Source organism: Coregonus clupeaformis, chromosome 27 (genome assembly GCF_020615455.1).
Source record: "Coregonus clupeaformis isolate EN_2021a chromosome 27, ASM2061545v1, whole genome shotgun sequence".
Lineage (NCBI taxonomy): Eukaryota > Metazoa > Chordata > Actinopteri > Salmoniformes > Salmonidae > Coregonus > Coregonus clupeaformis.
The window spans coordinates 7,920,429-7,932,031 of NC_059218.1; the positions used below are offsets into that span (position 1 = coordinate 7,920,429).

The window sequence follows — 11,603 nt, forward strand, 5'->3', positions numbered from 1 at the left end:
TTTATACAGTCTCTTCTCGTGTGTCAGTCAGTCTGAATACACTGCTTATGAATCCCTTGACGTTGGTCTATTAAAGGTTGGGTGCAGGAAAAATCTGTTGTGTATTATACAACACCAGCCCCTATTTTGGCAAAGACGTGAGACACACACACACACACACACACACACACACACACAGAGTCAGACACTGTGGAGCTACACACATAACTGTAGGAATCTCTCACCAGGGTGAGCTCAAGTAGCCTGGATCTCACAACGCTGCTCTCACCATTGTTTTACTTCACTTGAGCGCAGCATTCAGTCTGGTTTAACCAGGTTACATATTCAGATCCAAACAGCAGAGAAGATGAACTCTCCTTTCATGGATAGGAACAATTCTCCTCATAAAAGGATGATAAAGAGTCCTTCTTGCCAACAGTAGCACTATGGACATTATCCAGGAGTTGACATGGACAAAACTGCCTTGTGTTAAAACTGGGCCAATGAGGCTATTATTGTGAGGATGTATTAAGAGAGAACCAACAACAGAAACCAAATCAGCTTTGTTCTAGGTCAGGTTGTGGTAAAGGTTATGGATACATTTGAGAAAGCTGATCGAAGAACAGTGCATATAAGGAGTTAAGGGCCCTTCATTGCAGGAGAAACTGTCACCATGGAAAGCAAACAGTTAACTGCTGCCAGAGTAAATTAGAGAGCATTTTGTTGTAAACACCAGTCTATTAGCACTGACATCATTAGACATTCGCATTGTGAGGATTGTACAAACGTCTGTGTTAGTATTATGATGTGGAGGACATATGTATCTGTATATTTTACAGATGTAGGATCTTAATTTGATCACCCTGTTGCAGGAGAGCTTTCCTGCAATACAGGAAATGTTAAACTTGTAGTGTATTTGAGGTTTAAAAAGGCTTCTGAAGTTTGTCATATCCACTTTGACATTTCAGATTTTCCCTTTCGAAAAATGTATTAACCCCTACAAAAATATAAATTAATTATAATCCACATATTAATTCACATGTCCTGGAGCTGCAGGATTATTTTCCTTCTGTAGCAAACCATCTCAAATTAAGATCCTACATTTGTACATTTCTGTCTGGGTCTCTGGTGCTGATGATAAATGGGACAATGCAGGAAGGATATAGAAACCTCGCTTTCTCTCTCTTTATTTCTCTCTCGCTCTTTCTCTCATTGCCAACCAAGGGTTTTCCGAGGACATTTTAGCTAATGCTGGACTGCTTTTATGGCACAGTGCTTCATAACACTATGGAGTTGCGGGTTCAAGTCGTGCTCCTGAATTCCTGAAGTCGTGCTTCTGAATTTGTCCCTGAGGGCCCTGTTTTAAACTCTGATATCGGAGTAATGATTTAATTGCTATAATGACAGAGTTCAAATCGGCTGGGAAGTTTTACTACACAGAGAGAGGAGCGTGCGCGCATTCCTCAGAGGTAGACTATCTTTGAAGCTCGGCGCTCGCACCTCCAAAGGCTCCACACAACCTGCGGCTTTTCAAACATCCCAAACGCACGCTTTCTGAAAATTCCATGCCCAGGGGAGCGAAATGGTTAGGAGGCCTGACATGCTATGGGTGTTTACCTGTATATAATAAACCTGTCTCTGTTTATAGTTGAGGTCATGACAAATGTTTTTCCTTGTCAAAGTGTAACATTTCAATTAAGGCAGGGATGGGCAACTTTGAAGGGGGTGGGGGCCACAAAAAATCTGAACTCATCATGAGGGGCCATAGTTGCTCGCAGGTCTGTGAGCATTTTGCCATAGGGTGGTGAGAAATGTTTGCAGTTTTTAATATGATATCTGAGTGAGACTGACTAACAAAATAAATGGGGCCCACCAGCCGGTTATTTGACCATGATAGACCCTGGGCCGCCAGTTTCCCATCCCTGAATTAAGGGCATATGATATCTCTTTAATCTATTAGTAGGCCTATGCCTTTAAAACGTCCTCTATAGCATGTCCTCTGTAGCCCCTAAATAAGATCTGGTGCAACCAATTACCTTCAGAAGTCACCTAATTAGTTAAATAAAGTCCACCTGTGTGCAATCTAAGTGTCACATGATCTGTCACATGATCTCAGTATATATAAACTTGTTCTGAAAGGCCCCAGAGTCTGCAACACCACTAAGCAAGGGGCACCACCAAGTAAGCGGCACCATGAAGACCAAGGAGCTCTCCAAACAGGTCAGGGACAAAGTTATGGAGAAGTAAAGATCAGGGTTGGGTTGTAAAGAAATATTAGAAACTTTGAACATCCCACGGAGCACCATTCAATTCATTATTGAAAAGAATATGGCACCACAACAAACCTGCCAAGAGAGGGCCGCCCACCAAAACTCACGGACCAGGCAAGGAGGGCATTAATCAGAGGCAACAAGGAGACCAAAGATAACCCTGAAGGATCTGCAAAGCTCCACAGCGGAGATTGGAGTATCAGTCCATAGGACCACTTTAAGCCGTACACTCCACAGAGCTGGGCTTTACGGAAGAGTGGCCAGAAACAAGCCATTGCTTAAAGAAAAAAATAAGCAAACACGTTTGGTGTTCGCCAAAAGCCATGTGGGAGACTCCCCAAACATATGGAAGAAGGTACTGTGGTCAGATGAGACTAAAATTGAGCTTTTTGGCCATCAAGGAAAATGCTATGTCTGGTGCAAACCCAACACCTTTCATCACCCCGAGAACACCATCCCCACAGTGAAGCATGGTGGTGGCAGCATCATGCTGTGGGGATGTTTGTCATCGGCAGGGACTGGGAAACTGGTCAGAATTGAAGGAATGATGGATGGCGCTAAATACAGGGACATTCTTGAGGGAAACCTGTTTCAGTCTTCCAGAGATTTGAGACTGGGACGGAGGTTCACCTTCCAGCAGGACAATGACCCTAAGCATACTGCTAAAGCGACACTCGAGTGGTTTAAGGGGAAACATTTAAATGTCTTGGAATGGCCTAGTCAAAGCCCAGACCTCAATCCAATTGAGAATATGTGGTATGACTTAAAGATTGCTGTACACCAGCGGAACCCATCCAACTTGAAGGAGCTGGAGCAGTTTTGCCTTGAAGAATGGGCAAAAATCCCAGTGGCTAGATGTGCCAAGTTTATAGAGACATACCCCAAGAGACTTGCAGCTGTAATTGCTGCAAAAGGTGGCTCTACAAAGTATTGACTTTGGGGGGGTGAATAGTTATGCACGCTCAAGTTTTGTTCTTCTTTCTTGTTTGTTTCACAATAAAAAAATATTTTGCATCTTCAAAGTGGTAGGCATGTTGTGTAAATCAAATGATACAAACCCCCCAAAAATCAATTTTAATTCCAGGTTGTAAGGCAACAAAAAAAAAATGCCAAGGGGGGTGAATACTTTCGCAAGCCACTGTAGCCACTATTCATAATGTGATGAGTAGATTGGATAGTCATAATTTAGGCTAATAATATAACTCAATCACTGTTCGCAAAAAGGACCGTTCAATGCATGGCTGAGCACGTATAGCATAGAGGCCTAGGCTATAGGCTATATCAGATACGCTTTTTCTTTCTTTGCATGGGAAAAATGTGGCCTTTTATAAACACATTCTACTACTCTTTATATTACTGCAGACATTAGCAGAATCTTTTTTAATACTGCAAATTACAGGGTGGCCTACTCTGCTGACACTGACAAACATATCAATATAATCCATATAATAGGCCTACTAGAAGGGGAGACTATAGAATATGACTTCCATCTAAACTGGAGGAGGAAATTATTGTCCAAATACAAACTTTTAGGTGGCACTGACCCAACAATGATAAAGAGTGAATATGCACAGTGCCACACCGCTGGTGCCAATAAGATAGGCTATAGGGCTACTGTTGTTCGCTCATTTAAGTTGAAACGTTTTATAACTAAAAGACAGATGAGTCTATTCATTGTCTTCTTCTTACAGCAATAGCCATTTTGCTTTCCAAACTATGTTTTTTCCGCGATTGAATTTTGAAATATTGCGATATGCATGGCTGAGCCTCTTTTCACTGACAGTCGCAACTCAAAATCATCTATTTGTTATTTGCCGTAAACACTACCAAAATTGGGCGCACTGCCTTTCCTTCCGACTGTAGGCAATGCAATTTAAAACAATCCACAACTAATTTTTATAAGGCTAGGAGAAGCTAATGACCCTCTGCGGCCAAATCATGCTTTAGTAGCCTATTTTGAATGATTTTATTTATTTCTGTATAAACAGGAGAAGGCTAATTAGGCTATATAATTTTGGCAATTGAATTACATTTACTTAACTTAGCTTAGCTTCCCCTAGTCTCATGGATGCGCTGCCTATGAGCCTATGTCAATCAACTATCCCCCATAGTAGAAAAGTTTACCTACACTATTGGTCAGCTTGTCGAGAAAGAAATAGCCCAAACAGACTCTGGAACAGTTGTGGGAAGATGGATCAAGCAGTAGGATATCAAGCAGTTGCCATACCAAGGGGTGATGCAGCCAGTCAAGATGCTCTCAATGGTGCAGTTGTAGATATTTTTAAGGATCTGAGGGCCCATACCTAATCTTTTCAGCCTCCTGAGGGGGAAGAGGCATTGACATGCCCTCTTCGCGACTGTGTTGGTGTGTGTGGACCATGATAATTCCTTAGTGATGTGTACACCGAGGAACTTGAAGCTCTCGACCTGCTCCACTACAGACCCGTCGATGTGGATGGGGGTGTGCTCGGCCCTCCGTTTCTTGTAATCCATGATCAGCTCCTTTGTCTTTCTGACGTTGAGGGAGAGGTTGTTGTCCTGGCACCACACTGCCAGGTCTCAGACATAATTCTTATCTTCCCTGTACTAGGTGTTTAAAAAATGTTTGTAGTCCTCCCTCAGTTCCTCAGATCGCCTAAAATGAAGGCCGTTAAAACCTACGTGAGTGACGATGGTGTCAATATTGGAATGTAGGCAGGCCAAAATCTCTCACCATCGAGCTGCCCACAATGATAGTGGTCATGATGGAATCTGATGAGGAAGTGACCTGCTGAACTGTGGTGGCCATGGGGGAGGGTACCACTGGGTGGCCGCCGGCTGTTAGTATACACCCAGGATCCGTGCTGACTCCCGGGGCTGGTAGGTCCGTCTCAAGCAGGGCAAAGCTGTTTGATAGCTGGATCGGATCTTCTCGGATAGATGAAGGGTGGCCAGACTGCCTCCCCGATCTCTAACGCCTTGCGAGTGTCCAGTCTCCCATGGGCCGCGGAGTTGAGCTTTACATCTGTCATTTGGATTGGGACAGATCAACGCCGCCTGACTCATCGACAGCTTTGCTATAGGATGCATTTAAAACTGAGATATGGTTTGCCTGGGTTACAGCAAGGTTGGTGTACTTAGAAAGCAGGTTATCTTTTTCTCGCAGCCGAGCTAACAGCCGGAGAATCTCTTCCCTAAGCCGCTTGATGGTGGTGCATTTAAGGCAGACAAATCCCTGTCCATTTTCCCGTTCCACGTTATCTTCATCTTGTGATTGTGTGGAAAACATCTCACTCCTGAAGCATCTGTGCCCAGTCATGGATAAAAACACAGGTGGGCTAGCACTGCTAGCGTTAGCCTGCTCTGTTTTCATGATGGCTTGCAGCTAACTGCTACTTAACAGGAATCTGGAACACAAACTTGCAGTCCGAGCTGTAAAGGCTGACCACATCGCGGAATCCATAGCAATACAAACTTTAGCTATGATTAAAAACGATTGAATTAAAGCAATTTCATAAAAACAACAAACCGAGTGTAGACAGTACACTGTTCTGTTGCGTGCGGATGTTGCCTGTAATCCATGGCTTATGTACGTACAGTCCGGTCACTGTGGGGACAACGTTGTCGATGCACTTATTAATGAAGCCAGTGACTAAAGTGGTAAACTCCTCAATGCCATCGGATGAATCCTGGAACATATACCAGTCTGTGCTAGCGAAACGGTCCTGTAGCTTAGCATCTGCTTCATCGGACCACTTCCGTAGTGAGCGCGTCACTGGTACTTGCTGTTTGAGTTGTTGCTTGTAAGCAGGAATCAGGAGGATAGAGTTATGGTCAGTTTGCCAAATGGAGGGCGAGGGAGAGCATTGTATGCGTCTCTGTGTGTGTGGAATAAAGGTGATCTAGAGTTTTTTCGCCTCTAGTTGCACAGGTGACATGCTGGTAGAAATGAGGTAAAACCAATTTCAGTTTTGCTGCATTAAAGTCACTGGTCATTAGGAGCGTCGCCTCTGGGTGGGCATTTTCTTGTTTGCTTATGGCCCTATACAGTGCGGTCTTAGTGCCAGCATCAGTTTGTGGTGGTAAATAGACAGCTATGAAAAATGTAGATGAAAACTTGCTTGGTAAATAGTATGGTCTACAGCTTATCATGAGGTATTCTAACTCAGGCGAGCAGAATCTCGAGATTTCCTTAATATTAGAGATCGCGCAACAGTTGTTGTTGAACAAAGAGACACAGACCCCCTCCCTGGAGCTTCCCTGACGCCAACGTTCTGTCCTGCCGATGTATAGAAAAACCAGCTAGATTTATATTTACCATGTCCTTGTTCAGCCACGACTCTGAGAAACATAGGATATTACAGTTATTCAGATCACGTTGATAGAATAGTCTCGAACGGAGCTCATCCAGTTTATTCTCCAGTGATTGCACGTTCGTCAATAGAACGGAGGGTAGAGGCGATTTATCCATTCTTCGACTTAGTCTCGTCAGGTATCCTGCACGCCAACCTCTCTACAGCGTCATCTCTTCCTTCTTCGAGTGTGTCGTCATTGTTGGTAATCAGGCCTACTACTGTTGTGTAGTCTGCAAACTTTATTATTGAGTGGCCACGCAGTCATACACAAAATAGCACAATTGGTCAGGAGCCCATAAAATGTCCACTATTCCCTCCAGCCCCAAACCTTGATTAGATAGTGATTGGATCATACTGCTCAGATCACAAAACCGGAGGGAGGGAGGGAGGGGGAGAGAGAGAGAGAGAGAGAGAGAGAGAGAGAGAGGAGAGAGAGAGAGAGAGAGAGAGAGAGAGAGAGAGAGAGAGAGAGAGAGAGAGAGAGAGAGAGAGAGAGAGAGAGAGAGAGAGAGAGAGAGAGAGAGAGAGAGAGAGAGAGAGAGAGAGAGAGAGAGAGAGAGAGAGAGAGAGAGAGAGAGAGAGAGAGAGAGAGAGAGAGAGAGAGAGAGAGAGAGAGAGAGAGAGAGAGAAGCCCCTCCTAAATGTGCGTCAGTGAAAGTGTTTAGACCGGGGATCCAGCCCACTCACACACAATTTCCCGTTAGGCACACATCAACAGCAGTACTAATTTGGGAATGGGAAGATCATACCAAATAATCATGTTGGAGAACAAGGTTTTTTCCTGTTTTGTATTCTATAGTGTTCTCCTGGTAATCAAGATGTACATCATAGCAATCATCACTGGACAAGTAAGGCTGCGCAAAAAGGTGAGAGACTCTGTGCGTCCTAGCTGACAGTTTATTAGGCTAATTCAGTATTTGATGTATGGTTTGAACATCTTAGTTCCTAGTCAAGTACTGCACTGTATAAACATTGATCAGGGTATTCATTCTCTCTCTCTCTCTCTCTCTCTTTTTCTCTCTCATGTGAAGGCTTTCGCGAACCCAGAGGATGCGCAGAGACACGGTGGCGTCCAGCACTTCAGAGAGGATCCGGATGTAGAGCGGTGCCGAAGGTGAGAGGAATGATTACTGTTATCTGATTCTAATGTAGCCTTGCCTATTGACATTGATGGTAGCAATATGATTACATTTTAACAGTGGTCTAAAATTGAACAGTAATAGTTTGTATTTTTCTCAAACGTGAATGGAGAATTTTATCTGGATCTGGTTGAAATCTTTAGAGATCATTTGTGGCACTTTTGTTTAAATTTCATGGGCGTTTGTTCTCCAGCCTCGGTGTCTGTGTTGTTTTAACTTGTCTGGAAATGATCCATGACAGCAGAAAAAACATGTTTTTCTAACACTGAAAACTTTTCTCCTTCACATGGGGCCCTCTCTGACCAGAGTCAGGAAATATGTTGAGCTGAGCAGGCATTCATACATTGATGCACAATAAAATGGAATGCTTCATGACTGGTATCATTTATGTCCAATTAAGATTCACTGCATTAACTAATGATAACCAGTAGTCATATGGCATAGGGTAGAATGCGTGGGGAGTGAAGTTGAATTCTTATCAGGGCAGGCCTCCTACGATAATATTAGTACAGGAGTGGCTTTGTAGCCAGAGGAAGCCATTTAATGGTGGTTTCAGTCTGTACACTTAACAGATTCCGGAGGGGTATATGCTTGTCCAGCTCTGCCAAAATAATCAAACAGTTAAAGGTCAAGTGTGGATTCTGATTAGTCAACACCATGGGAGGTCCTGTGTCCTTTTCCATATATTGATGTTGATTGGTTGGAGTGGTACTTAAATTAAACAAAGTAAGATGAACAACACACTGCAATTCTCTGAGATTACATACAACCTTCCTCTTCCTTCCCTTCCTTTTTCTGAGCAAATCTGATTTCATTGGAATGCCTGAATGGCTTCTGAAGAAAATGCGTAGTATTGAGTCTGTTTTGGCTCTTGAGGGTGATTTGAAATCCATGGTCTGTGTTTTACAACTGACTCAGCTAGCTGACGGTAAAGCCCATGCTTAAATAGAGACATTCTATAGGTCCATTTAGAGACAGAGACTGGAATACCTGAGAAGAATGTTCCTCTTGGGTAAAAGTGTGTGTCAGTCAGAGGAGAGGAAGTGATTCACTTTTAGTAAGAAACCTGGATAAGCAGCTATACTCCCAGACTCTTGTAATGGAGGGTTTCTACGCTCAACCTGTAGTCTAAATCCCTCCCTAATGTTGGCTAATGGAAAAAATTTGTTTGTGTGTCAGTGTGTGTGATGTTGAGTAATCATAGCGGAAGTGTTTTCACTGTTTGGGTCAGTGCCAGACGGCTGAGTCAGACGACCGTATACCGTAAGTTCCAGGAATGAACTTCTGATTCAAAACAGATGTGTTAGCATGGAGAGCGGTTGTGTGTATCCAAGTAATTCTAGGCTACTTGTTGAGTGCAAACCGCTTAGTTATTCGCTTAAAAACCCATACCTCCGTGATAATGAATATGAATATACCCAATCAATGAATATCTAAAAATATACATCTAAAACATATAATCTAATATTCTCTTTCGTGTGTTTCAGGGCTCACCGTAACGACATGGAGAATATATTCCCCTTCCTGTTCCTGGGGGCCGTCTACTCCCTGATTGGCCCGTCGCTGGTTGTGGCCCACGCTCACTTCCTGGTCTTCTTCCTGTTCCGCGTGCTCCATACAGTGGCCTACCTGTGTGTCCTGCGGGCACCCACGCGCTCCCTGGCCTACGTCATCACCCAGGTTCCCTGCATCTCCATGGCCGTTCAGATCCTCGCATGCGTGTTCTGGCTCTATCGGTGACCGCGTCAATCTGTGACCTATCTCAGTGGATGATTAGGGCCTGATAAGAGCGGTAGAGGATACTGCTCGTAAGAGGGATGGATGCTTTTCATATGAGGGAAATCCTAAAGACTGTGTCGTCATCAGACTGCAATGCTACAACAGCAGTTTGTGCCTCTCAGCGATACTCTATAAAGTGTACACTCAGAAATGAAGTCAGTGTTGTGCTCTAGCTAGTACATCTTCATGTAGTACTGTATTCTTTCACATCGTAGTCACTTAGCAGATGCTATTATCCAGAGCAACTTGCAGGAGCCTTGCTCAAGGGCACATAGTCAGATTTTTCACCTAGTTGGCTTGGGGATTTGAACCAGCGACCTTTCAGTTACTGGCCCAATGCTCTTAACCACCAGGCTATCTATATGCTACAGAATGTTGAAGTCAATTGACTCCCTCTGAAGGTTATGGGGACACTACTCTCTGAAGAAAAAGGTTAACCTTTCAATTAACATGTAACTTTGTAATCAATTAATTGTATTGACATGTTTTATACACAAGTGAAGGTTGTTGCTTGTTTTTGTCTTTTTCATTCTGTATTTCTTGTCATTCAACAAGTGGTATTTTTGTAGGAAAGTCTGGGATATAGTGACCTATTTGCTCAAACCAGTTTGATCCAGTTTTTTAGAGATTGAACTGAAGAGCAGTTTATAATAATACAATTTTTCAATTAAAACAGAAGAAAACGGTTGAATACCATATTCTAAGGAATATTTCCGGTGTGGTGGTCACTGTATTTGTTTACAATTCATTGGCCACTATGCTATCACATGATGGATATAGAGTTGTGTCAGGTCTACCACTCCTGTCGATCAAATCAAATCAAATTGTATTTGTCACATACACATGTTTAGCAGATGTAATTGCGGGTGTAGCGAAATGCTTGTGCTTCTAGATCTGACATTGCAGTAATATCTAACAAGTAATATCTAACAATTTCACAACATATACCCAATACACACAAATCTAGTAAGGAATGTAATTTAAGAATATATACAGTTGAAGTCGGAAGTTTACATACACCATAGCCAAATACATTTAAACTCAGTTTTTCACAATTCCTGACATTTAATCCTAGTATAAATTCCCTGTCTTAGATCAGTTAGGATCACCACTTTATTTTAAGAATGTGAAATGTCAGAATAATAGTAGAGAGAATGATTTATTTCAGCTTTTATTTCTTTCATCACATTCCCAGTGGGTCAGAAGTTTACATACACTCAATTAGTATTTGGTGGTATTGCCTTTAAATTGTTTAACTTGGGTCAAACGTTTTGGGTAGCCTTCCACAAGCTTCCCACAATAAGTAGGGTGAATTTTGGCCCATTCATCCTGACAGCGCTGGTGTATCTGAGTCAGGTTTGTAGGCCTCCTTGCTCGCACACGCTTTTTCAGTTCTGCTCAAAAATTTTCTATAGGATTGAGGTCAGGGCTTTGTGATGCCATTCCAATACCTTGACTTTGTTGTCCTTAAGCCATTTTGATACAACTTTGGAAGTATGCTTGGGGTCATTGTCCATTTGGAGGACCCATTTGCGACCCAGCTTTAACTTCCTGACTGATGTCTTGAGATGTTGCTTCAATATGTCCACATAATTTTCCTTCCTCATGATGCCATCTATTTTGTGAAGTGCACCAGTCCCTCCTGCAGCAAAGCACCCCCACAACATGATGCTGCCACCCCCGTGCTTCACGGTTGGGATGGTGTTCTTCGGCTTGCAAGCGACCCACTTTTTCCTCCAAACATAACGATGGTCATTATGGCCAAACAGTTATATTTTTGTTTCGTCAGACCAGAGGACATTTCTCCAAAAAGTACGATCTTTGTCCCCATGTGCAGTTGCAAACCGTAGTCGGGTTTTTTATGGCGGTTTTGGAGCAGTGGCTTCTTCCTTGCTGAGCGGCCTTTCAGGTTATGTCGATATAGGACTAGTTTTACTGTGGATATAGATACGTTTGTACCTGTTTCCTCCAGCATCTTCACAAGGTCCTTTGCTAGGAGACAGAACTCGTCTCCTTCCTGAGCGGTATGACGGCTGCGTTGTCACATGGTGTTTATACTTGCGTACTATTGTTTGTACAGATGAACGTGGTACCTTCAGGCG

The 11,603-nt window shown here is 43.1% G+C and overlaps 1 protein-coding gene across 1 annotated transcript; it reads left to right on the forward strand.

Annotated features, from left to right (window-relative positions):
- Positions 1–7,214: 7,214 nt before the first annotated feature.
- Positions 7,215–10,007, forward strand: LOC121541107 (prostaglandin E synthase-like). The gene is made up of 3 exons (XM_041850089.2): positions 7,215–7,449; positions 7,615–7,697; positions 9,210–10,007. The coding sequence occupies exons 1-3, from the start codon at positions 7,318–7,320 to the stop codon at positions 9,460–9,462; spliced, it is 468 nt and encodes a 155-aa protein (XP_041706023.1). The 5' UTR covers positions 7,215–7,317; the 3' UTR covers positions 9,463–10,007.
- Positions 10,008–11,603: the final 1,596 nt, after the last annotated feature.